The sequence below is a fragment of the Papaver somniferum genome, chromosome 3, assembly GCF_003573695.1.
Source record: "Papaver somniferum cultivar HN1 chromosome 3, ASM357369v1, whole genome shotgun sequence".
Taxonomy (NCBI): Eukaryota; Viridiplantae; Streptophyta; class Magnoliopsida; order Ranunculales; family Papaveraceae; genus Papaver; species Papaver somniferum.
Window position 1 is genome coordinate 27,926,364 of NC_039360.1, and position 27,830 is coordinate 27,954,193.

At 35.4% G+C, this 27,830-nt stretch overlaps 1 protein-coding gene and 1 long non-coding RNA gene across 2 annotated transcripts; both read left to right on the forward strand.

Moving 5' to 3' along the window:
* Positions 1-20,129: 20,129 nt before the first annotated feature.
* On the forward strand, positions 20,130-24,415 carry LOC113355662 (26S proteasome regulatory subunit 8 homolog A). The gene is made up of 9 exons (XM_026598575.1): positions 20,130-20,480; positions 20,826-20,923; positions 22,113-22,337; positions 22,485-22,547; positions 22,645-22,808; positions 22,945-23,101; positions 23,228-23,326; positions 23,635-23,745; positions 24,002-24,415. Exons 1-9 carry the CDS (start codon positions 20,243-20,245, stop codon positions 24,140-24,142), a joined length of 1,296 nt encoding a protein of 431 aa, XP_026454360.1. The 5' UTR covers positions 20,130-20,242; the 3' UTR covers positions 24,143-24,415.
* Positions 24,416-24,652: 237 nt separating this feature from the next.
* Positions 24,653-25,877, forward strand: LOC113355663. The gene is made up of 2 exons (XR_003362514.1): positions 24,653-24,782; positions 25,583-25,877. It is a non-coding gene; the product is annotated as an uncharacterized LOC113355663 (long non-coding RNA).
* Positions 25,878-27,830: the final 1,953 nt, after the last annotated feature.

Genomic DNA, 27,830 nt, shown 5'->3' on the forward strand with positions numbered 1-27,830 from the left:
TCTCTTACCTCTCATATTCACTTGATTTCTTCAATTTTTATACATCACTAAGGTTGCCATGCTTTTCAGACATAACTCGCATCACTAAAGCCGACATGCCTTTCAGATAGAGATGAAGAAATAAAAGTAAATAATGAGAAATAAATCGCCTCCAACAGCATTTGCACATGAAATGACACTTTAGCCCTTTTTAGTGACGTTTCTTCTTCTTTTTCTCCAAAATACCTAAAACTCAAAATTAAACAAAAAATACATAATTTACAAGAAAACTTAGCAAAGAAAGCATAAACAATAGATAAATATCAAGGTGTTTTAGACACCTATCAGATTCAACACCTTGGTACGCTGATATAGTGAATTACTTGGTTACAAGGCAAGTACCTAGTACAATGTCTAATTTTCAAAAGCTTAAGCTTAAAAAGATAGCCAAGCAATATCTGTGGGATGAGCCCTACTTGTGGAAATATGGTTCCGATCAAATAATCCGTAGGTGCGTACCAAACTTTGAACTCCAGTCCATCCTTACTATTTGCCATACTTATGCATGTGGTGGTCATTTTGGTTCTAAACGTACCGCTCTCAAAGTTCTTGAGAGTGGATTTTATTGGCCCACCTTATTTAAGGATGCCTATATTTTTTTGTAAATCTTGTGATAGATGTCAACGAACGGGCAATCTAGGTGCTCGAGATCAAATGCCGCTCACACCGATTCTTGTTGTAGAAATTTTCAATGTGTGGGGAATTTTTTTTATGGGCCCTTTTGTCAATTCGGATGGAAAATTTTATATACTTCTTGTTGTGGATTATGTTTCAAAATGGGTGGGATCTAAAGCCACCCTTACTAATGATTCTCAAGTTGTTTGTGAGTTTGTGAAGGAATTTATTTTCTCTAGATATGGTACACCAAGAGTGGTTATCAGTGATGGAGGCTCGCACTTCAAGAAATACAACATAACTCACAGGGTCGGTACGCCGTATCACCCACAAACTAGTGGGCAAGCTGAAATTTCAAATCGTGAGATCAAATACATCTTGGAGAAAACTGTTAACACAACACGGAAAGATTGGAGTTATAGACTTAACGATGCACTTTGGGCGTATAGAACGGCATACAAAACACCGATTAATATGTCTCCATATCGGTTGGTTTATGTCAAAGCTTGTCAGCTTCCGGTTGAACTTGAGCACAAGGCTTATTGGGCGATAAAGATGTGCAACATGGATTATGACAATGCGGGGAAGCAAAGAAAGCTACAACTTAATGAGCTTGAGAAGATACGTAATGATGCTTACGAGAGTTCCCAGATTTACAAAGAGAAGACTAAGCTTTTCCATGACAAGATTATTTCTCGAAAGAATTTTGTTGTGGGGCAAAAAGTTCTTTTATTTTATTGTCGTCTTAAACTATTTCCTGGTAAGCTAAGGTCCAGATGGATTGGACCATATGTTGTTACTAATGTTTATCCTCATGGTGCAGTTGATATAACTAGTCTCCGAGATGGGACAACTTCCAAGGTCAACGGCCACAGATTGAAACCTTATTACGAAAGCATTGCGTATGTAGATATGGATGTGCTAGAATTTCGTGATTTACTCCCTCTGGAGGAGTAGTTTGGAGAATGCTAAGTCGGGCTGAGGACGTAAAACTAAGCGTTAAATGGGAGGCAACCCATCGATTTTGTATTTCTATCTTTATCTTATTTATTTTTCTTCGTTTTGCATATCATATTAGGATTTCCCACCTTGACTTTACTTAGGAAGAGCCAATTACATTGAGGACAATGTAAAGTTTAAGCGTGGGGGAGTGTTTGGATATTTTGCATATAGAGTTTTTCAAAAAATTTGCATAAAACCTCCAACTTGTAGAGATTTTAGAGTCAAGGCATACTTATAGGTATGTTTACATAGAGAATTCTGACCGACATAACTGAACTTGGAAGTGTTAGGGAACTACATTGGATTTTGTTAGAGTGTTAAATAATGGATTTAATCATGTCGGTGATGCAAACTAGGAGAAGGGATAAATGCATTATTAGAGTTGCTGATCAATCATTAGTGGAGACTACCTATTTTCATATCAACTGAGGCACCAGACCATATTTTTTTGTATCTGATTAAAGAGATTTCTTTTGAGTGTGTGTCACCGTACGTTAATTCCAGGTAGAATGGTGAGCTACCCAATCTCCCACCAATAGAAGCACTACTCTTTGATCTCTTGAGTGCTAATTTTGTCAATCATGGGGATGACGTCTATAGATGAAAACCACCTTCTTGTAGTTTGATTTGCAGTTAGCACCATTCTCTCTCTAGCCAACAACGGGTCCATAGAAACACCATCATCATCAACAAGCTGAGCAACATCAAAATCTATAAGGAAAGTTGAAGACGTTTGAGGTTTACAAGCAACAATACAAGGAAGTGCAAAATTTCATATCCAAGTAAAGCAACATACAATGAGCAGATTTTTATATACATGTTGAATACTTACACATAAGGGGCGAAATTCTATATCAAAATTGAAGATTTAAGTACAAGAGAGAAGAAAATCAAAAGATGAAAGTTATTGAAGTTTATGATACGAGACAATACAAGTTGTAAAGAATCAAGTGGTAAAGTACTTCACCATGGCCATTTTCATTGTTATTTTTGTATTATTTTTCTTGTCCTAAAAAAAATGAAAAAAAATGAAAAAAAAAATGAAAAAAAAAAGAAAAGAAAAATTTATTATTTTGTTTTTATTTATTTAATAAGGCCACGGGGAAGAAAAATATATAAAGAAGTTTGAGGCAACAAGGAAATTAAAGAGAAAAGAGTTACAAATTGTCGAAGTTCTACGAAGTTCAAGAGCTTATCATCAATAGTTGAAGACCGAAGACGAAGACCAAAAAGATGAAGAAGACGAGGCGAAGGAAGACGTTTCTATTGGATGTTATGAGAGTGGTTCTTTCATCATTGCAATAAGATGTGAAGGTGGTAAGTACTCTCATCCTCGAAATAATGGTTGATTTCCTTTCATAGAGATCATCAGGAAAAAAAAAGTCTTTTATTTTCCACGATTTTGTGGAGTCTCCGGAAATAATTCGGAAGGTTTCCTTCCCACCATTCAACGTGTGTAGGATTATCTCTTCATTCCTACCTGCACACATGTGAGACCTATAAAAAAGCCGTCTTATTGAGTGCAATTATCAAAACATCCTTTTAAGTTAGGCAGAAGTCAAGGAGAAATGTTTATTGATCGCTCTCGAACACGCGTTCTCTCATTATGGAGTGGTTATTTCTCACTCAACATTTAAGAATGAGAATATGTTCTTTGGTATTTCTAACTTCTTATTACTAGCATGTAGAAACTCTATGTCCTCATAGCTCTTTGGATTCTTGGGAAGCTGGAACACTTTGAAGTTAGAGTAGGTTTTGTGGGTATACCTCTCGTAAACCCTCACGAGACTATAACTCGTCCACTAGGGACACCTAGGTATTTAAAGGCATGTTGCATTAGCTAAGTGCATCTGTATCCTCGAAGACATGGAGTTGTTGTATTTTAGGTAGTTTGCTCGAGGACTAGCAAAAAGCTAAGTGTGGGGGAATTTGATAAGTGCTTAATTTACATGATTTGAGTGTCCATTCCATACTTGTTTTAGATATATTTCTTGCATTATATGTTGTATTAATCTTGTTTTCTCTTTTATTTTTTTTATTTAGGTGAATCATCTATTATTTAGGTGAATCATCTAAAAGGAGTGGAAATTGCTACAAAAGTGCTAAAGAATGGAGTTTACAAAGAGGACCAAAAGAAATGTTTTCAAATCAAAACTTTTTCACCTCTATATTGAAGAGAATTAAATTACGAAAAGAACGCAAAAATAATGAGGTCATTCCAACATCGGACGAAGAAGTTATGGGAAAAACGAGATTGGAAGATTTGAAGTTACAGAGAGAGGTTCGGCTGATAAATTCATCAGCTCGAGTCAGCCGAACCCGCAACATAAAAATCAAGTTTTTGGAAGATTTTAAGTGTAAATTTTCGGATAGAAGATGATCCAATGACCTAAGCCGAACCTACAAATGAGTTTTGAACAAAGTATCTAGGAGAGGGTTCGGTTAATAAGAGAAACCATGAAGTGAGCCGAACTTTGGAGCAAGTTTTGGACGAAAATACAAGAAGTTACACAGGAGAATGTTCGGCCGAAAGAAAGATAGCCGAACCTAGGTTCGGATGATAACTCCCTACCACTTTTGAGCCGAACCTGACACTCATCCAGAGCAAAAATAACTTGTCGGGTTCGGACGAAGAAGTCCATACACGTTTGAGCCGAACCTGACAACTTCCTGGGACACATTTGACGCGTTTTGACCCCGTTTTCGATAATACACGGGCCCGGAAGGATTTTGAAGACCTAATTTTGTGAGAATTATATAAAGACATCTCCCAAACATTAAGAAGGAATCTTTACATTACTTTACAAGCTTGGAGAGGAGAAAACAACAACAGAGGCAAAAGTTACGGTTTCGGAGCGGTTCTCATCAATCGTAACGATATCTCTTTACTTTTCTTATATGTTTAACATGGATTCTCCTACATCCATGAGTAGCTAAACCCATAATTGATTGAGGATGAATTCTAAGTTCTAGACAAGATTTGAGTTATTATATTAATCTATTTTGAAGTTCTTCATATGATAATCGCTTGATAATACGATTATGAATGTTTATGATTAATTGTTAGACTGTTTAGGTGGCCAACTGAATTGACTTATTGATTTAATCTAGTATGAAATACCATATGGTCCTAGAAATAATATATTAGAGGGAGTTTGGTCCAGTTGACCCAGTCAACTGTCTGTTTGGTCCTTTTTGGAAAAATAGATTATTGTTTGGTCCTAGAAATTATGGTTTGGTCCCAGGGTGATGTCATGGATGATGTAATTGTCATCTTGTAGTGGCAGAAATACCCTTTTAGATTAGGACCATATATATAGTCAAAAAGTAAGAGAAAATAAATCATTTTCATATTTACTTTCTCTCTCATTTTTTTTTCAGATCTGAAATATTGTTGTTCATTAATTCAGATGAACCAACAGTTCATGTCTAGAATGAACAAGGACGATGAAGATTTACAGACGACGATGAAGATTTTTGAAGATGAAGATGATGTTTGTTGCTCGTGTTGAAGATGAAGATGAAGAATGATGTTTTTGATGCTCGTGTTGATGATGAAGACATGGCTCTATCGTGTTGATGATGATGATGATGAAGACGATGATGATGATGAAGATAAAGATCTGTTGTTGTTGTTAAAGATGTAATCAAGAACTGATGCTGCTGTTTTGAAGATGAAGATGAATTTTCTTGAAGATTAATCTGCTGATGCTGTTTGAAGATGAAGATGAAGATTCTTGATGCTGCTGTTTTGAAGATGGAGATGAATTTTCTCGCTATTGCTGCTGTTTGCTGCTCGTGATGCTGTTTGAAACGATAACGATGATGATGAACACGATAACGATGGTGAAAACAAACTCTTTATTGAAGATTTGATCTGTTGAAGATGACAAAGATGATGGAAGATGATGTTGTTGCCGGTGTTTGAAGATGACGATGTTTCTGCTGCTGTTGAAGACGACGAATAAGAAGATGATGATGATGTTGTTCATTTTTACAAATGAACTCTGGTTTTGTTCATAATAGTGGAACTTTTGTTATGTGTTCATTTCAAAGAATGAACTCGTTTTTTATATAGGCTTTATTAGGTGTTCATTTGAAAAAATGAACTCTGTTTTTAGATCTTGTTTTATTAGGAGTTCATTTGAAAAAATGAACTCGGTTTTCACAGGTTTTATTAGGAGTTCATTTGAAAGAATGAACTCGGTTTTCATATAGGTTTTATTAGGAGTTCATTTGAAAATATGAACTCGATTTTCATAGGTTTTATTAGGAGTTCATTTGAAAAAATGAACTCTGATTTTTTGTTCTTAATAACAAAAATTTTATAGAATTTTAATGAAATAATGAAGTAAAAATTATTGATGGTTCATCACGCAGAATGAACTGCTACAAGAAAATAAGTAAAAATTAACGCAGAAGGGTATTTTTGTCAGTTTTATATTTTCAAATAATTATGGACCCAACAGTAAAGACATTTTTCCAAAGGACCAAACAGACATGGGACCACCTAAAAAAGGACCAAACGATATTTTCCCCTTTAATCTAATGCTAGTATTGAGTTAGGAGATAAGTAATCGTCGAATAATTCGTACACAAGTAGAAAACACGAGACCTTGCAGAGGGATTCTGTGGAGCAATTGTGTGTATAAACAACACTAAAAAGTGGACCTTGATCTAAGAGTCCAACTAGTAGGATCAACCTATAAATTCATAAAGCTTAAATCATTTGATTGGGTTACACCTTGAGTGATCTACTACTTGGAGGCTCAGTTGAATAGAATCTGGTAGTCGGGAACTTCTGTGTCCAGTGACTTAAGGGATTTAGGGGATAGCACTGATCTAGATGCTTTTCTACGGTTTGTGATAATCTGTACTAAGGATGAATGGATTAATATAATAACTTGATGACGGTTTAGTAACAAAGAAGGATTCCTCAATCAACTCTCTCTCTATTTCTTACAACTTAATCTTTCAATTTCAATTGTTTTATTTACTTTAAAATATAAAAACCAAAACCCCTGTTTGTGACCTTTTTGACAATTCCCTACTCTTCGTGGAACGATCCTTGCTTCCATTATATTACAAGTTAATTGTGTGTAAATAAGTGATTTAATTTGATTGCACTCAAGACACGCATCATTGGTTAAGCCATGGTATATATTTATGGATGCAGGCGACCAATATTATCGAATAAATTTGATTTCCTTTTTTCTCTAGTTCATTTTTTATAGAGAAAAAAAAAACTATCAAAAGATGGTTTACAGTTTTCATTCCTCTAATGATACTGTAGTCACCAAAATTGGTGTTATCGTAATCTAATTACCTTTATGGTAACTAATCACGTGCTTAGTTTACGATCAATTAATACTGGTATCTTTGTCCATTTAACAATGACCATGTGATTTGTATATGGTTTCTATTTACAAATCATCCACCAACCATAAAGTGGATTTTCCCTATGTGATGACTAAAACAACAATATTTTTTTTATTTTGTCTATACAAATTTATAATGGTATTGGTATTTCTCTATTGATCTTATGATATGAGATGTTGAGATTGGCATATTTTTTACAATTTTCCAATATAGTTTATCTAATAATGGATTTTATTCCTTACACGAAATCCTTCGTAATCTTAATTAGGATATCTTTAACCAATATCATGGTTATTTTATTTACCAAGTTTAATTAAGTTGCCTTTGAAGATACAAGACGATATAAATTATCGTCAATTTTTAGCTGGCTAGTGTAAGGACTTTTACTTATCTAAAAAAAAATAAACTTGGTAATTCTTGTTATTTTTTCTTGAAAGGTGAGAATGGAAAAACGATGATTTATGTTTCTCTTATAAGAAACCATTTATTTATCGTTTTTTGTATATGTTTCTTTATTTTTCTTCAAACTAAACATATATAAGCCAATTTCAAATACTACTGGGAATTGCTGCAATCATGAGGTAGCATTTTTAATTTTTTCCTCAGTAAAAACCTCCAAAATTCAGTTTTATTCCACTTATAGATGGAATATACCAGGACGTTAAAGATCAAAAAGACTATGCACCCTGCTTGTTAGCCAATATCATTAGTCCTTGTGGTGACTATATTGATCTTGATTTAATTTTGTTTTTGATAAAGAAATTGCCCATAATTTTACTTTAAATCACTATCTGATTGTCCCTTGAGGTCGCGGAGTTACTGGAGATTTGTTTGCACATTATCAATGTTTTTTCCTTTAACATATAAATATATTTTTCCTGAAAATAGTCCATGGCTTATGGTAAATTAATATATATGTATATGAAAACCCTAAAGTCGACATCTTGAAATTTCTTAAATAGCAACTCATATTCCGGTATTCGCCAAACCATTAAGTGCATATGAAATGGAAACACAAAATTTCTATTGGGACCGGTCCTACAAGAGATTCCCAATGAGGATCGGTCCTGCTATATAGATCCCCAATATGGATCAGTCCTTCAATTCTGTTGATTCCTTTCGAAAGTTTACTTCCTTAAACTCATGTAGTTAAACATAGTTTTCCAGGCGTGGAATCTGAAGTTCATTACACAATCTAACAAGTTAGAAAGATAGTGTCTATGTTGCATTTACAAAGTTCAAAATATAGACGTTATACTTTTAATTCAATATACTAAAGTTGTGATACAACATGTATATTCTTTATTGACACTTTCATCATAATGAAATTATCTTATATGAGAGTTTCACATATATAATATGTTATGTTTTCAATGTAAACGACTTGAAAGCAAAGTAGATAGAAATAAAACAAGTCAGTCTTTTATTACTAACCTCAAACAAAAGTATGATGTATTTGTTGATGCCTATTCATCTTCAGGTTCTTCAGAGTAACACGAGTTTTTCTCAACATTTATAGACTTACTAGTCTAACCTAGCGAAGTTGACTCAAGTAATCCAATTAAGCGACCTTGACAACCAAACTTGACATACCAACGCTTGGCGGGTTCAACCGAGCAATGCTCTAACATTTTTATCACATGTTAATGAAAACATTTAATAAATTTTATAGTTACTGTGTTATTTTATTGGTTAAGGCCATGAAAAAGAAAAAATATATAGAAGTTTCAAGCAACAAGAACTCAGAGAATATTGGGTATAAGTTGTCAAAGTTCTACAAAGTTCAGAAGTTCATCATCAATATTTGAAACCAAATACGAAGACGATTCTATTGGTCGTGAGAGTAGTGTTGAATGTAGATCGGACGATAAGGTAAGTAGGCATTCCCATCCTCGCATTATGATTGATTTTCTTTCTTACAGATCACCATAAATATGAAAATAAGTTTTAAAAGTAAAAAAAAAACAACTTTTAGTGTCACCATGTCATCTGTGTATAAAAATTATTTCTTAATTTCTAGTTACACACAAGGTGAGACCCATTTCTATAGTCTTGTATACCAACTAGTGAGGCATAAATCGAGGCAAAATGACTATTGGTTTCTCTCGAGACTGCATTTTTTTTATATGGGTAAGAATAAAGTTCTTTTGTATTTTAAATTCCTATTATTAGTATTTCTAAATTTATGTCCCGATAGCTCTTTGGATGCTTGAGACGTTGGTGATAGACTATAGCTTGGTTGAACCCACCAAGTGTTGGTATGTCAAGTTTGGTTGTCATATTTTAGTATCAAAACTCATCTAGAGTTGCTTGATTATTTACAAGAGTTAACTTCATTTAGGTTAGACTAAAAAGTCTAGGAATGTTGAGACTTACAAGTATTACTCTGAAAATATGAAGAAAGTGAAGAAGTAACGACTGCAACGAAGACATCATCCTTCCACTTGAGGTTAGTAATACTAACTTGACTTTTTTCATTCCTAATATATCTTTCAAGTCGCTTTATATTGAAAATATAACATGCAAAGTTATATTTATGATACTCTAGTGATTAGACTTGATCATAGCATTATGATCAAAGTATCAAGGAATTATATTATGAAGTATAACGCTTATCTTCTGAACTTCGTAAATACGACATCAACATAATCTACACATTTAGTTACTTGATTATGTGTGGGATATAGGTGTGATTTCATCATAGGAAACTATGTATTATTACATTGGTTTAAGGAAGTAGATGTATGAACTTGTTTCATAATCGAAAAGGAAACCATAAGTGTGTTGGTCCAGTTCATTATTGAATATCATTTGGATGACCAATACAAGATGACAAGGTATACCGATATTGATTTATGCTGAGAATCAAGGTATGTATAGCCAGTCATAGCCTATATTGTGTGACAAGGTGTAACCGATCCTAACTAGTTTTGGGAAGCAAGGTGTAACAGGTCACAAGCCACATTGAGAAGCAAGGTGTAACCGGTCACAATCTATATTAGGAAACAATGTGTAATCGACCACAAGCTATATTGGGAAGCAAGGTGTAACCGCTCACAATTATATCTTGTTTATTTTTGATAGACTTGTGAATATCTAGTTGATAATATCGGCATCACTTTATAGTTACTCTTTGAGTTCTATATTGATTGATTGCGAATCCGGAAATTGGTTATTTCGTTAATCAAGTTTTGGATTAACCTAACCAGACAAAGGAGTTTATTAGTTTAAATTGAAGAGCCTTTGTCAAATACTCAAACATATCTTTTTACCGAAGATATATTAGATTTATTACCAAACAGTTTCATTTCTTTGCTATTTGGAATACGATCTAAAGGAGTAGTGATTCATGTGCATCACTCTAGAAGTCGAAGACGCGGGGATACTGAGGAAAGTAAGTATCTAGGGGTAGTCTACTTGGTCTCAATTATAAAAAGTTGCCATTAGATTTTGTATAGCAGCTTAATTTTGAGAGTACCCAAAACTGAGCTAGGTTCGAGGGTTTTTCTGCATTTGCGGTTTCCTCGTTAATAAAATCTTATGTTTTGTTATTTACTTTACTTCAGTATTATAACTGTTTTATATGATAATAAAATAAATACACTTGTGCGATAATCCGAATTACTTGAAATTGATCCTAATAGTCAATCGGTTTTTATTTTTATTATCAAGTAAATATATTGTTGCCGTATTGTTTCGACCTCGTCCATAGACAACAAGGTATAGGATTTGTAGGTTGATATTCGAAAGATTTGGTGTATTTGGGTACCTTCGTCTTTTCAGTTGGAATATTTAGAAGTTGAAATAGGTTTTGTGGGTATAATTGTTGTAAACCCTCAAAAGACTATAACTCGTCCATTAGAGAAATTTAGGGGTTTAAAGGCATGTTCTACATGCTAAGTGCAAATGTTACTTTAACGAAAATGAGTTGTTGTATTTTGTTTTTGTTAGATATAATTTGATTGAGGATTAACAAAATACAAGTGTGGAGGAATTTGATATGTGTATTATTTGCACTAGTTTGATATTCTAATTCATTGATTTTTTGTTTTTTTCTTGTTTTTTTTAAATTCATTATAAATAATAAGAATAAGTTATACAAAGCTTTTGGTTGGTAGCCTAGCAACAAGCTGGGCTCCAACTTCCCTTTGAATAGCGATGCCTAACCTATGAAAAATGAAACTACCAAAGCCACTACTAGCATCATTGCTAGCAAGGAAATTATTCAGACGCTTGAAGAAACCCAAAGTATCTTCTCCAAGTTCCCCTAAAGTAGAGAAAGAAAGGACGCCAAGACCAAAGCCATGTGAAACACACTTGTCCAAATATTTAGTACGCTTTCGTGAAACTGCACTGGAGATAGCCTTTCCTGGGACAAAGGAGCGAACACCATCACCAGTGAATAGCGAGATACCTATGACATCCATACAAACATCTTGTTCATTATCCCAGTTAATAACAAGGATATCGTCCGGTTTCAAATCTCTGTCATCATCTGTCAGGAAACCAAGAGAAACTTCCTTGCGGGTAGGCACATTAGCTTTGTAACAAATGTCAGCAATAACATCACGAACAAGATCATGGGAACTTATTACCAACATCTTTAGCACAATGAAGCGCGTGATCCCCAAAGACATCCATAGATTTGTTACAACTTGGGCATAAACTATTTTCAACAAACAAAGGGATACCAAGGCGATAGCAGAGTACAACTCTGAATTGTCTTGTACCAAGGCACTGATTAAGCCCACTAATAGGTACGGCTAGTAAATAATCGTGTGCATGTTTGACGCGGTTGCACTGTCATAAAGTGGAATCTCTTACACACATAGTAAATTGGTTTGGGATTTGTTTCTTAACTGCATTAAAATAAGTGACTGCCAGGGAGGGAGTGCATGGAAGGGGGTGGGGGAAGTATCATCGATACAGTAAGTGGAAGGTAAACCACATACCTGGATAAAAGTCTGAAGAGCCAACTGATAGGCAGAACCTTTGTCCGTAGAGAATAAATTACCAAGGATCATCTTTTGCACCGAAGCAGTCTGGCTCTGAGGCACGGGTGTCAGCCATGGTATAAATACCAATTCCACCATATTTGATAGGCAAGGTAGCTAATCTCCGTTGTATAGGACCAAAACCCGAACCATCACCAGTAATTAAGAGTCTCAAATACTGATATAACTGATCATCAAAAAGATCAGCAGCCGGTTGTAGGGCTTCTGTATTAGTAGTTCACATTGCAAAATATAATATAGACACACCAGTGCAATTTCAAAGCAATAGCATCTCACTTTGGGGATCCTTGAGTTTTTTGATAGCATTCATTAGTAGAACAGTCTTCTGCACCCTGCTCACCATCATATCGTTATTCGCTAATAAAGTCCAAATCCAAAATCACTGGTCGACCCAAAAGTTTAACACCATTAGAAAGTTTACCAATATCCGGTGGAAAACACTATCAGTTGTACTTCTGGGATCAAAAGAAGGCCAAAAGACCTCTGTTTTCCTTATATTAAGGTGTAAATCCCTACTTGGTCCTTTTGCTTCTATTATGCTCAAGGCCTTAGAGACCTCCAATGTATCACCAATAATTGTTCCATCATCAAGGTACTAGGCGTGTAAATCAAGTTTGCAACTAGAAGCAATAGTCTTTACCAAGTGGTGAAGTGTCAAAGCAAACAACAAGGGACCGAGAGGGTCACCTTGTTGGACCCCAAGTGAGGAAGACAAAATATATTGATCATAGTAAAGCTTAGTAGGTCGTGAGTAGCAAAATTCTACCCAACGAGAAATACCTTGACAATGAAGACGAACTTCCTTGATGAGCTGAGATCTGCTCACCATGTTGAACGCAATGGAAAAGTCAACAAGCAACATTGACATTTTATCTGAATGGCCTTTCTGCTCTAATAAGCGATTTACAGCATGTAAAATACCTTCTCCACCAACAGGCAAACCTACTCCGAATTGGTAATCATCTAAATAGGAGGTCATGTCCTTACTGACAAAAAAAACAGCCACTTTGGAAACCAATCTGCGCCAAACCGTACCAACTGCAATGGGTCTTAGGCCGCCCCTGGGTTTAAGCAATGGTGTCAAGGGCGCACTGGCAATGAACTCGCCTAACTCCACGGGACATTAACCAGCCAACCAAAGGTTGGCAACCCCAGAAATCAACGACAGTAAGTCATCTTCCACGGCTTCTGCTGCCCCACTCAAAACATCAACTAAGTGCTGCACGCGTAAGCCATTACGGCCACACGATGTTCCTTTTGAGAAGCTTTTGATAGCTCCCAAAACTGCTATGGAATCCATAGAAATTTGATCAACTATAACATCATCCACGGGAATCTCCGTAATAGGAGCAGGCGGATGTTTGTCAAGCAATTCAGAATATGTCTTCTCATTACAAGGAGCGACCCCTAACGAAGATAAAACTCGTACGGCAGTTGCGAAGTGGCCTGAATTCATCTTTCTCCGACATGCTGTAATATTGGCCGCACTTTGCTTCTTCACATCTGCCTTCTTGGACCCCAAAACTGCAGGTTGTTGGAGCAATTTATTCACCAAGATGAAACAACCATTGGGTTCCTTCCAAACTCAAAGAGCCTGATTGATTGCTGCTACTTGTAGTCGCTTCCTATTGCCATATTTCTCTTCAGCTGAGCACCGCGGTTTGAATAGGGACAAGGTGCAAAAGGGAAGAAGAATGAGTTGCAACCAACCTGCCAGATTGCGTGGATTCACTATAATTCATTATGATTTAATTTGATTTTTTTGAGTTTCTTTAGGTGTTTTGAAGTTGATTCAACCAAAATGAAAGATTAATGAGCTCAATGCGACATAAAATGAACAAGGAAATCAAGTTCTGCAAGTGAAGAGGCCAAAGATAAATTTCAACCCATTCAAATCTAGAATCTCTTACCATAAGCTTGAATAGAATTGAAAACAAAGGTAACACAAAAATAATGAGGTCATTCTGAGGTCGTATGAAGAAGTTACAAGAAACCAATGAAGAAAAAAAAAGTTTTAAGGATCAATGGATGTGGGGTAGTCACGTAGGCCGGTTTAAAGGTATATTTATATGATAAAAGTTTTTTTTTTTTTGAGCCTTTAACAAGTTGTGCTCATGGAAACTTGTATCCACCGACTTTAGGTGTTATTTTATATAGAAAACTCTCAATATTGAGAGGTTATAATCAGTCTTATGGAAGTTTGTATTGTCGATTGTGCCTCGAAGGGGGACACTTCTAAAACACGTTTTTAACTTCTAAATCAAGGAAACTTTGGACCCTAAGACTTGTAACAGACAGATCTATATAAGAAGACTTTCGAAACTCTTACATATACACGAGGAGAAGGAGAGCAAGAAGTTAGGGCTTGAAGTTGCGATTGATCGTCATTGAAATGACGAGGATTCCAAGTACACCACAATTTTTTCATATCAACTAAACGCCTTGTATAATCTTATAAAGACAATATATGGAATGATGAGGGTATCGAATATACTGCATTTTTTGATATCAACCTATATGACACACACTTTGCATGATCTAGTATAGACAAAGAATGTCAAGAAGATAAAGGTGTACACTTGCCTAACTATAGGGATCAAACCCAAATTTTTTTAGTTAATGTAAAAATACAATTACTCTATTATAACTGAAACAATAATTATAATGCGGAAATTAAAGTAAAAGTACACAACAAGGTTCTGATAACCGCAAGTGAAAAATACTAGAACCCCCTACTATATGGGTTCAATATATAGAAGCCCCACTAAATGGATCCTCCCCTATCAACTCCATACTTTCACTTTTTAATATTTCTAGGCCCAGAACTTTAGATTTCAGGGCTTGGTAATAAAGTTTAGGGTTTGGGAAAAATTCGTAATACCAAAAATGCCCTTTACTATATATACATAATGAAATGGGCTATAGGTTTCATTTTCATTTTCACTTTCTCTCACTTCTATCTCGTCTTTGCTCTGAAAAAAATTATGGTTCTTTCTCAAACCGAAGAAAACAATTGCAGAGAGCAAGAAAACGATTCTCGCTCCATCGATCTTCGCTGATGACGTTTACGTATTACAGAAAAACGAAAGTAATCATTCATTTTTGGTTTTAGATTGAATCTCATATCAGAGCTTCAACGATTCTTTTAGGGTTCTTCCCTATCAGTTACAATCGAATCTCTGTATTTTTTCAGTTGATTTGAAGATATCTCATGTATTGATTGAATTATTCTAGTTTTCAATCGATTTATAGATTTAATCGATTTGATTCAAACAGGTTTAACAATTGATCGTCAATCTACAAGTTCAAATCAATCAATTGACTCTAATTTGTTGTTTCGAAGCTACTTCAGGCAAGGTTTTCGATTTGACTTAATAGGTTTTCCACATTTAGTAGTTCTATTTTCTTAGTTTGATTAGGTTCTGATTTTTTTTTTCGTTGACTTTATTCAGATCGGATAAGAACATGATTTTTATTGAATCAACAGGTTTTGAATCTAGGTATGTTTAGGTTTGTTGTTGTTTAAGTTCGATTTCTTGATAATACTAGTTACTAGTTGAATTCAATCAGCTAAGAAGATATTCTCCATTCAATAAAAACGCTGATCTCTCATAATTCTAGTGGAGCCAGTTGTGGACTCTTGTTGGTGTGTTTTTATCTTGCTTATCTTGACTACACATGTTGAGTTTGATTAACGAATCTATGGTGGTGTTGGTGGTGGAGATGCAGGTTTGGAGGAGTATGAAGAGGATGTGGTGGTAGAGGTGGTGGTACTTAAGCAGGTTTGAAGGAGGATTTTCAAGTCAGTGGTGGTGTTTTAATTGATGAATTGAAGGAGATGATGATATGATAGAGGATTAACTATTTTAAGTTTCTACTGCTGGTGCTAGTGGTCACAGGTGATTAGCTGATTTCACAAGGTTCTTTTCTTTTTTAAATGTTTATATTTTTGTTGTGATCAAGGTTAACTTGTTCTGATAAATTTACTACGTTAGCATCCCCTGTGAATGATTGGTTTTTACTGTTGAATTATGCATCGAGATAGTTCTCGTAGCTGGGAGATTGATTATTCGTGATAAACTTACTGCTTTTTCTCCATATAGATATTTTTATGACGCCTGAATACCAATATCAGTTCTCTGATTATCAAGTAGGCCTTCTTGATTACTTACGACTAGCTACTTCTTTTCTTTAAAGGTAGTATATGAGTATATATGGATATAGGTCTGGAATGGTTTCACTTAACTCATACATCTGTTTAACTACACATTACATATGTTTAACTGCACATTACATAGGCCATATGCATGACAGTTTGCACGTTTAACTAGCATTGACAGAATATGGATGTGTAACTAGTAGTTACACATGCTAATTAAATGTGTAACTTCTAGGTACACAAGCTAAATGAATGTGTATCTACTAGTTACACATGTTAATTTGATGGGATATGCATATGTAACCTAATATGAAGCTTCTATCTGTTATAGTGGTTATATTTATGAAATTGAGGAAAGAACATCAAGTCCTAGTAGTAGGGAGTAACAGTGGAGCTACTGATTCTGGAAATGATGAGATTGAATGTGGAATTGTTAGTAATTATTATGTAAGTTTGTGAGATAATTTGAATGATGGGGCTTTGGATGTTGGGTTGTTGGGAAACAACATTTAGATGAGGTTTGTGCTTCTAAAATACTGTTTGCTTGTATTATAATTTTCAGGATTTTTGGAATATAATACTTTTGAGTTTTCGTTCAACTTGAAAAGATGGTAATTACATTGCATACTGGGGTAGAGTATGCTGGAGTTCCTGTAAAGAACTGGGTGCTTACTGCTGGAGGCCAATCAGGTATATATGGATCTTAATGCATAGTCATGCCATGTATCATTCTACGGAGCAGGTCTGTGATTTCTTATATACATCAACATACATTATACGTTTATTGTACAATTCATGATTTTATCATATTTGTAGAGTGTTATAACTTGGCAAGATAAATGGACTTGTGGCTACTAGTTACATGTGCTAATTAGATGTGTAACTTTTAGGTACACATGCTAATTAGATGTGTAGCTACTAGTTACACATGCTAATTAGATGTGTAACTTATAAATACACATGCCAATTGAATTGAATAGGATACAAGGAAATTATTTTCTTGTAAAATGATTAGAGGAATTTCTTTGGAAATGATTCTCAGTTCAGATTATTAGTAGGTTTAATCCAATATTTGTGTTGCTTAAACTAGAACTTTATACTGTGATATTGTGTTAATTAGCTAAGAATATGATAGATTTTGTGGTGTGTGTGTGCCTGCTGTTTGATATAGATTACTAAGCATTTATTTCTGTGAATGATATATTGAATTCCTGCCTTTGGTTAATGATTTGAGTCCTTCAATTCCAGTATTCTTATTTGTCTTTGTAAGTTTTCCGCTTAGGAATATATGAGTGGGTGTAATAGAAGTTAAGGATGTAACTGTTCATGAATCATGACATCCTTGAAAGATTGGTTTGAGGATATCTACTTTTCCAAATTGGAAAGTGATTGTAGGGGCTGCTGTAGTTGTTCCATTTCGATTTCTATAGCTAACATAGTATACGTGCCAAGTATACAAGCCATAATACTGATGTGTAATTGCGGCTTGCACATGTCATATGCATGTGTAACTGCCCATTACACATGCCTATGACATATGTAACTGCGACTTACACATGATATATGCATATGTAACTGCCGATTACATGTAGAACAATTTGCTTGTGTATGAACTTTTTCTAGGTTTTTTTAGCTGTTTTTACTTCTTTTAACTGCTGTAGCATTCAAAATGTTCTTTTACATTTATTTCATGAAAATATCCAACTGAGGAAAGTAACTAGATTTCTGATGAAGGATGTGGCACCTTGCTTGGCTGAGAGCGCAATTGCACTAGCTGTGTCCGATACTGCATTGGACATTGTACTGACTGAAAGCTACGATCCGGTATGTGATCTACTCAGCAATGTGCTCTTTCGTACTGAATAACGAAATAGATTAGGATTATAAAGTTTTCTGCGAGGTTATTCTTATGTTCCTGCTGTTGCTTACAGAAGTTGCAAAATCTTCTTTGTCGATTTTACAGGTATATGGCACTAGGCTAATTATGAGGTGGCTAGAGAAGAAGATGGTGAGAGAGTTTTCAAAGATGCTTCTAAGAGAGGAGATTGACGAGAACTCTACCGTGTATATTGATGCAAGTCTAGATGGAGCTGAACTTACTTATCAAGTGGAAAAGAATGGTGGATTGGTGAATGCCAACACTGAAATTGCGCTTGATACTACTGCAAGGTTAGTCAAGCATGCCTCAGTCTATATTTTGTTTCCTATTATTCGTTTTCCCGGAAATGTTGAACCTTTAACTCATAGCTTTACAGCAGAAATCAGTGGTTTGAACATTATACACTTGGTAATCATGCTTATGTACTTGCCTTTATTGGTTCGTGTGTTGAATTCCAATATGGATGTGTAACTCCTAGTTACACTAGTCAGTTGCATGGGGAACTTCTAGTTTCACTACTCAGATGTATGTGAAATTGAATATACACTATTTTTTATTTAATCTTATAAAAACTAATTGCTTGTCGTTATATTTTAGGTCTCGCTGGAACTGGAGTTGACGCTGAACACACAAGTCAGACGCATGTGTAACTCTCAATTACACTAAATAGATGCATATGTAACTCTCAATTACACTAGATAGATGCGTGTGTAACTTCTAGTTACACATGCTAAGAAATTATTATAAATGAATATTAAAGTAATACATGTACTTTTTTTATGCGTTGTTTTTGATGTCTATATTTTTGATATCTAACTTTGCATTACACATGTCATAAGGATGTGTAACTTCTGGATACACATGGAATATGCATGTGTAACTTCTGTTTACACATTCACACTATACTTTAATAATTTTGGGCCTAGATTTAATAATTTTGGGCTTAAATTTAAATTTTATTTAATTTGGGGCTTGACAATATATAAAAGGGCATGAATGTCTTTTAATAAATCGGGCTTAAATTTAAACTTTTTTTAGTTAAGGGCCTTATATTACGGGTTATCCATGGATTGGGCCTTAGCCTAATTTCCCCTAACCGCGAATACAAAAAAATCCCGATTTTATAAATAGACGATTTTTACGTGGTTCAAACACACGGTCTATTCAGAACCACTGTTCTTTTTTATTTAAGGGATGGATGGAGAGGTTCATGGTTCTACTACTAGAAGTCCCGGCCCGTAAAAGAAAAAAAAAAAAGATAAAAAGGAAAACACCTCTGGGTCGATGGTACCAAACACGGCCTCATAAAAGAGTGTTAAGTAGGGTTGCACAAACCCGACTCAACCCACCGACCCAACCCATACCCATCTGAAATTACCCACATCCGACCCAACCCACCTAGGAGCGGGTCGACTATGGGTCACAACATCAAAACCCATAGTATTGTGGGTCGACTATGGGTCAAAGCTTCCCTCACCCGACCCAACCCACCCACCCACCTAAACATTTCTTAGTTAATATTAACCCTTAGATTACCTATCCTAGATGAATCACAACCGTTGAAGTAGTGATATATAATGCCTAAACCTAAATCGCTAACTTCACTTCAGTCTTCACTTCTTCAATCACTTCCTTGAATAGTCTTTTATCTTTTGAGCTTCGAACAATTGAACTCCATTTCTTGTAATTTGTATGCACTTTGCAACTTTGCACCAACTTCTTTACTTCTCTAGTTTATAATTATCATTTGTTTACACTTGACTTGGGGTCAGTTCTTTAATTGTCATTTGTAAGAGTCTTAGGTAAGTCTGTAACTTTTTTTTTTGATGCAATGTAACTGTAATGTGTATTTTATGGTGGGTAACCCACCATCCACCCGACCCAACCCATTGTAATGTGGGTCGGGTGAAAACCGACCCATTGTTATGTTGGGTTGGTTGTGGGTGACAACTTCTGCTACCCACCATCAATGGGTTGGGTGGTGGGTGAAGCCAAACCCGACCCAAACCGACCCATGTGCATCCTACTGTTAGTGTTAAGGGACAAACTGAGGCGGTGGCAACACAAAACTCTCTGCAGAGAGGAAGTGGAGAGAAAGAAGAACACGAAATCTAAACTTCATTAACAGGAAACCTAAACCTCTGAAGCTCTCTAATGGCGGCAGCAGAAGTACAAAGGAAACAGATAGTACAAAGGAAGCATATAGAATCAAATGGTTCATCATTTATCGATGCGATAAACTTAAAGAATGCCATGATGGCCAAGAATAAACCAGGTGAAGGTCTTAGACAATATTACCTTCAACATATTCACGATCTTCAGCTTCAAGTTCGACAGAAGTCTCATAATTTGAATCGTCTTGAAGCTCAGCGTAATGATCTCAATTCTAGAGGTAATAATCGAACCGACTTCTCTTTTTCACATCACTACCTAACCCTAATTTGGATTTTTTTTCTCAAATTAGTGTTCGTTTGGGATAATTGATATGGTTTTATGTTTCGTTTGGGTGATTTTACTTGTTTTACACTGAATTCGTGGTTGATTTCCCTTTATTATCTTCATTTTTTTTATTTTTTTTTTTAAATTAGGTTTTGATAGTTAAGTATCTTATCCTTTGATTATCACTGAATAATTTGTAGTTATTAAGTTTAGATCTTAGGATTCATTATTAGGAAGGGGATTTAGAGTAATCGGATTAAAAATTTGGGCTCACTGAGTGTGTTTGTTGTTACGACAGTGAGGATGCTCAAAGAAGAGTTGCAGTTGCTTCAGGAGCCTGGATCTTATGTAGGAGAGGTGGTGAAAGTTATGGGGAAATCGAAGGTGTTAGTTAAGGTAAGTTAGTGAGCGACAATGTTTCTCTGGCTTTATAGGGTTTCTTTTATCCTTCCTTCCTTATCAGTTCATTGTATTGGTTTTGCATCTTGCTATGGTCATCCATCTCCATCTTTCAGTCTCAACGACTCCTTTGCTTCCCTTGTTTGTGGGTGTGGCATGTTATAGCATGTAGATTTGATTCTATCATTTAAGAAGGGAATAGAGTGGTTTAGATTCTACTAACACCTTACACAACAGCCTAAAATGCTCTATTATGGAAGCTCTTGTAAATGGCCGTGACATTTCTGTATATAACTTTCCGTAGTTGTTCATAAAATGTTTGCTTATTAAAAAAAAACCCATTATTTATCTTGATAAGATGTTGCGTAGTTGTGTGGGTTGGACTTAGAAAACAGTAATAGCCAGAACTCCAAGATAGGCTAAAGTGATAGCCATAACAGTCTTAACAAAGTTGGATGCGAGATTTAGGTCTAAAATACTCAAATCAGATGAGACCTACATCAGAAACATAGAAAGATTAAGCTTGCTCTATTCTACAAGATTTTTTTTTTTTCATTTTAACTTTGGGGTCTCTTACAACTTAGTATTCGTTCCAAAGGAGTAGACTCATAGAAAGCTGTTGTGCATCGAAAAGAGAGCTCAATAAGTGATCAAATATTGACTCTGAAGCCATCATACCTAAATCAACTGTAGCAAGAGACCAGAAGAGTGTAAAGATCATAGAACTACATCCAATTAGAGAGTACGTTAGGACCAGTTGCAGTTTGCTGACAACAGGATTCTGAACATTAGCAGCCATCCAATGGTTTTGTAGTATCTGACAAGCCAAAAAGATGATTTGACATAGGATAGCTATGTGATTATATGGTTTTGTAGTATTTCACTCTCTTCTTGTTCAATCAGCTGATTGAAAATCTCACGCCATTATGTTAAAGTAGTTATCATGCACAAACCTCTGATTCAGTATGAAAAAAGTGTGCCTCTATCATGTATTGCATGCCAAACTAGTTGAGCTGATGATGTAGGTCATGGAAACAAAATTTGAACTCAAACGTGTCTGACATGAAGGTTGCTTGCAATACATGTTTTGTTGCTTTCTTATATTCAATTTTTGTTCTGCAGTGCATGCACCCTTTTGGAGTTCTGTTCTGATGGCCTTTTTTCTTAATAATTTTCTTGAATGTAGGTTCACCCAGAAGGGAAGTATGTCGTCGACATTGATAAAAGCATTGACATCACAAAAATTACCCCCACAACAAGAGTTGCTCTTCGTAATGATAGCTATGTGCTCCACTTGGTTTTGCCCAGTAAAGTAGATCCTCTTGTCAACCTCATGAAAGTTGAAAAAGTTCCAGACTCTACATATGACATGATTGGTGGTCTTGATCAGCAAATCAAAGAGATCAAAGAGGTTCTTATGCGGACAACCTTTTGCTTCTAATTTCAGATTTATTTCATATTTGAACAGTCAGCATGAGGTTTCCTAATATTATATACATTCTGGTCGAATTTGCTATCAGAATTACTTAAACCAGTTGTGCTTTCTTCTGATCTACAGGTCATTGAGCTGCCAATTAAGCATCCTGAGCTTTTTGAGAGTCTTGGAATTGCTCAACCAAAGGTAATTCTTTTGTACCGAAGTGTTTGTCTGTGCTGTTTTATAGCTTTGTAATTGTTCACGTTCCCCAACTCCTTACTCTTTCTTTATTGTTTGATAGGGAGTCCTGCTTTACGGTCCACCTGGAACAGGGAAAACACTTCTCGCAAGGGCAGTGGCTCATCATACCGACTGTACCTTCATTAGGGTTTCTGGTTCCGAGCTGGTTCAGAAATACATTGGAGAAGGATCTAGAATGGTCAGAGAGCTTTTCGTTATGGCTAGGTACGTCATCATTTTTGTGGAAAGCTTTACACTTCAATTTGTAACCAACCGTTAGAGATGATTAAATGAATATACTAGTTTCTGGTTTTGGTCTTCCTTCTATTTATATGGCTTGTGTTGTATTGCTCTCTCACAGGGAACATGCGCCTTCAATCATTTTCATGGACGAAATTGACAGTATTGGATCAGCCCGTATGGAATCTGGAACTGGTAATGGTGATAGTGAAGTGCAGAGGACCATGCTTGAGCTTCTTAATCAGTTGGATGGATTTGAAGCATCAAACAAGATCAAGGTATACTCAATAGTTCTTAGATACGTTGGGCCTTCGTAGAAAATTAGTTACTGTGATATTGTAGCATAAAGTTTGATATTTCTCCTTGGTGCTTATTTCTTACAAGTCAATACATGATTTTTACAGGTTCTGATGGCTACAAATAGGATTGATATTCTGGATCCAGCACTCCTAAGGCCTGGACGTATTGACAGGAAAATTGAGTTTCCAAATCCCAACGAGGAGGTATGTAATACGTTCACCTTGACTAGTGTTCACCCTAGTACCTCTGGGTGAAACAGGTAGTTTTGGCACCTCCTGAATCATTTTGATCTGGTGTTTTGATTTTCGTAGTTGTTTTCATGATTCTATGCCCATCATTTAGTTGTTTGATAATCTTACTAGCAGTAGATATGTTTTAGTATAAACAACTTTGCAGCTGAAATTGTAAATCTGAAAAATTCCTGTAAATAATGTGCTCTGATTCAGTTTTCATGATTTACTCTTAGCCAGCGTCTCATGATTTTTGTTTCACATCTTCTTGCTTCTTGTAGTCTCGATGGGATATTTTGAAAATCCACTCAAGGAGAATGAACCTGATGCGTGGAATTGATCTGAAGAAGATAGCAGAGAAGATGGGTGGGGCATCTGGCGCTGAGCTGAAGGTTTGTCATTACCTCTTATTTTCTGTTCAATTTTGTTGCTGTTTACCGACCAGTTCACTCGGTAATTAATTCCACAGCAACTGTGGAAGCACAATTTTGTATTCTCGAGCTGATGCAATATCATTATTACCCGTACCTAAGTTGTTATGAGATATCCCCTCCAAGGCATCTTTTATAGATTATTATGATATGCAATAGAGTTACTCATGATAACCTGTGTAATGAACTTTCTCACTGATATACTCCTATATTTCAGGCCGTGTGCACAGAAGCAGGAATGTTTGCTCTAAGGGAGAGGAGAGTGCACGTAACACAGGAAGATTTCGAGATGGCAGTGGCGAAGGTAATGAAGAAAGAGACAGATAAGAACATGTCCCTGCGGAAGTTATGGAAGTAGACCTCTTTTTATGTCCCTGCGGAAGTTATGGAGTATTTCTTTCCAGTGGGATTCAGACATGGGATGGTTTATCAGAACTGAAATTTGAGGGCGTCTTTTTTTTAATCTGACTCATCTGTATCTGACTGATTCTAACTCGTCTGAATTTGTTCCAGTGTTTAACTTTAAGATATATGTTTGTTTTAACGTTTTAGTATTTTATGTTACACTCTAAAACTAAAACCAGATCAGAAGAAGTGTTTACGCTAATATATTTTTGCTTGGTCTGAAAAATGATGGTTTGCCGATCCATTCAAGGGATTTCGAAGTTTTTTGGACCTTCATTGATACCTTTTAGTGCCGAGTCTTTATCTTCCAAGAGTTTCACAGTTTTTGGACCCTCCAAAACTTCCATCCCCTTTAGGCCTTTACAATTCCACGTTGTAGTCAAAAGAAAGTCAGAAAAGCGCCCCCCTTAAAATTTTGAATGTTAGCCAATATCATTACCCCGTCTTTGTCAATGTGCTCCTCTCTAGCATTTATCTAAAGATTGTTAGATTCTCTGAGGTATTCAAATCTGAAAAAGTGTTACAACCGAAGTTTGAGTTTCCATTTCAATCTCATCTGAAAACAGAACAGGCTGTTCATGTCTCTTTGCCAGGTAAACACTGCAAACCCCGTACTTTGCAATTAAGGTTTTTGATGTTGCTGCTGCTTTGTTCTTTTTTGTTTTCTTATGCACTTTGATATTTTTAGGATTCAAACTCCGTAGTTTTGATTTGCTTTTCTTCAGTAACATGTTTGACTAATTCAAGGGTTATATACTGTCTGAGACAATCATATGTTAGGGTTGCCAAATTAGTGATTATTTTTTGGTTACCCGGTCATATATTTGGTTTTTATGTTAGATCTTGGATTACCCCTTCAGAGCAAGATGCACAAGTACTATGAAATCAACATACACAATCTGTCAGTAATGGGTTTCTTATCAGTCTCCGTGCCAATCGTATATATTAGGGTTGTCAGTAATTTGTGATTGTTTTTGTTCATTAGGTCACATATTTAGTTCTTAATTGAATCTGGATATCCCTTTGGGGAGCAGGTTTCTCAAGTACTATTCAATCGGATGCATAATCTGTCAGTAATTTGGTTCTGTTTTCCTCGGAATATTATCCTGGCAAAGTTGATTAAATATGTAATGCTTGATATTTTTTTTCTAAAATTAATATCTTAATTTGTTATGTTGAAATTATATTTTTCTTCTATATGTAGTGGAAACCAAGATAGAAATATGCTTCAAAAAAAAAAACTAAGATAGAAATAATAATTCCCGTAAAGAACTCTAAATACATTGGTTTATTTTTGTTTTGTAGAATTAGTTTTTTTCTGAGTTACTTTGCACATGAGTAAAAACTGATGGAAAATTTCTTGGTTATGTGAATATGTACCGCAATCGAGTAGTCGAGCTTGTTTGTTTCTCAGATCCTGCTCAGCTAGGAGCAAGGAGCGGCGACCTGAGGAACTCACTCTTAAATAGGAGGGAAGAAATGGATTTGAGGAGAGAATAAAGGGGTGGAATGTGATAGAAACCTGTAGACAAATATAAATCTGGATGTGGGCAATCCATTCTGTAAATTGAGTTTCTTTGGTTCTCAATGAGTGTCTTATTTCTTCCAAAATACAATTGATAAAACCGTATTTATACGCAGTTTTTATGTTAATTATCAAGGTTTTTGATCGTGCCGTAATGATATAATCTCTAATTGTCTAATATTGATCCATCTTTGTCATTAGAAATAAAATTTCAAATCACTAAGTTAATATTTTTTCGAATTTACTTCCGCCTCACGTCCTCTAGCTCCTCATATCCATTTCTTCCCTCTTATTAACAAAACTCGAATCCCTATTCTTCCCTCCTATTAACAAAACTCGATTTATTAGTCACTCCTAGTTCTTAAGTCATAATAAAGACATCAAGGAAGAAGATGAGAATGATGGTGATGTAGATGACCATGTAATAGCTAACTTGGAGGCTAAAGTGTATCATAAATTAGCTTAGTAGGGGTCTATCCAAGGACCTTTACAATCGAGAGGGTTGTGGGGATTGAACCAGTTGATTCTTGACGCATGTTTTTGTTAGAATCGGCAAAAACAATGGAGGAGCACTTTTTTAACACGTTTTTGACTTCTAAATCTAAGGAACTTGGTCCCGATATGACTCTAAGCCCGGCAATTTTTGAAGCTACATGCCCTTTTCTAGATTATTGAAAACACTGCTTAGCTCATAAATTTACACCTTGTTTGTTTTTTTATTTTTTATTCATCCGAGTCGTTTAGATCCGACTGATATCACTTGACTCATCAGGATCTGACTCAATATGCTTGTTTTTTGAGTAAGCTTTGACTCATCTGACTCGAAAATATGTGGGTCGGGGACACTTTATTTTCTGACTCAAATGGGTCCAACTCAGTGGTTAAGTCTGTGTCAGATTGCGAGTCAGATCTGATTCAAAATAAAAAACAAACGGTCTAACATTTGACTCGAGCTGAGATAGATTCAGACTCCGAGTAAAAAAAAAAAAGAACATATTCGTAGTCCAATTTCATCTTTAGGGCCTTAAGCTATTGACCAAAAATATATTAGTTTGTTATCCTCTACTCTATGGTGGAAGGGTTAAATTTTCAAATTGGGTATTTTGGCCGAATTATTCTTGTTAAGATGTAATCCTGAACCCTGAAGCAGTTTTAGGACCTTCTTTTAGATTTTTTATGGTTTGCGCAATAAATCACGTTTAAACTAAGCTAATGCATGTTTAGTGTAAGCTAAGCTAATTTCTATTTTGTTTATCACATTTTTAGTGTTAATCATGTTATTATGTTAATGCTAGATAAGCTTGAAACTAGCATAACATGTCTCTAGTCCTTATAAGTGTCCGATGTAACCATGAGGTGTCATCTAAATCATGGGAGTGATATGTGGCAAGCATGACTATGACTCTGTTCTAGCCTTACATGTTTTTTAAAAGAAAATCTGTTTTCATCCATCATTAAGTAGTACGAGGAAATAAAGTTTGAATAATAAGTCGTGTAAATTAAGTGGGATGAGTGTGTTCTATTCCCTTATACTACAATCTCTCTTGTATGAACTATATTTTGTATTCTTGCTATGTATGGTGTTGGTTTTAAGTGTTATTTACCAGGGCCTAGTCAGATTTCAGCATATTGTTAGATTTGTTACTTTTGTATAATGTTTAATACTAAAGCACGAAGGTTAAAGAGCTGAAATTCTAACATTCAACTTTTATTTTACCTAGTTATTACATATTCAGCATATACGGTGATTGTAAGGTTAAGGTTTCAGATTGTTTACTTTCTAAAATTATGGTTCGCTGGTTGGTATTTCATACTTGATGTTGTGGGTTCGAAAAGTATTGGACCAGTTGTAGAAGACTCATGCATCACGATCAAGTTATGTTCACATCTGTGATAAGCATATAAATCCAATAGAATAATTAACTAATCACGCATGAGTTTTGAAAAAAAGGATTTTCTTTTCTTTTTTATGGGAATCTGGATATCACTTCACTATCAATCTATATGATGGAACCCTTTCTTTAATTAGGGTATATTTGATTTCAAAATGGCGTTTTTCGTGCAAGTATAAGGCTTGAATTTTTTTTGTTTTTGAAAATTATAACTTGTACAATGT

Coding starts and splice junctions, on each gene's coding strand:
- LOC113355662 (XM_026598575.1), top strand. CDS start 20,243: ATGGCGGCAGCAGAAGTACAAAGGAAACAGATAGTACAAAGGAAGCAT. Junction 22,338..22,484: donor AAATCAAAGAGATCAAAGAG/GTTCTTATGCGG, acceptor TCTGATCTACAG/GTCATTGAGCTGCCAATTAA. Junction 23,102..23,227: donor AAGCATCAAACAAGATCAAG/GTATACTCAATA, acceptor TGATTTTTACAG/GTTCTGATGGCTACAAATAG.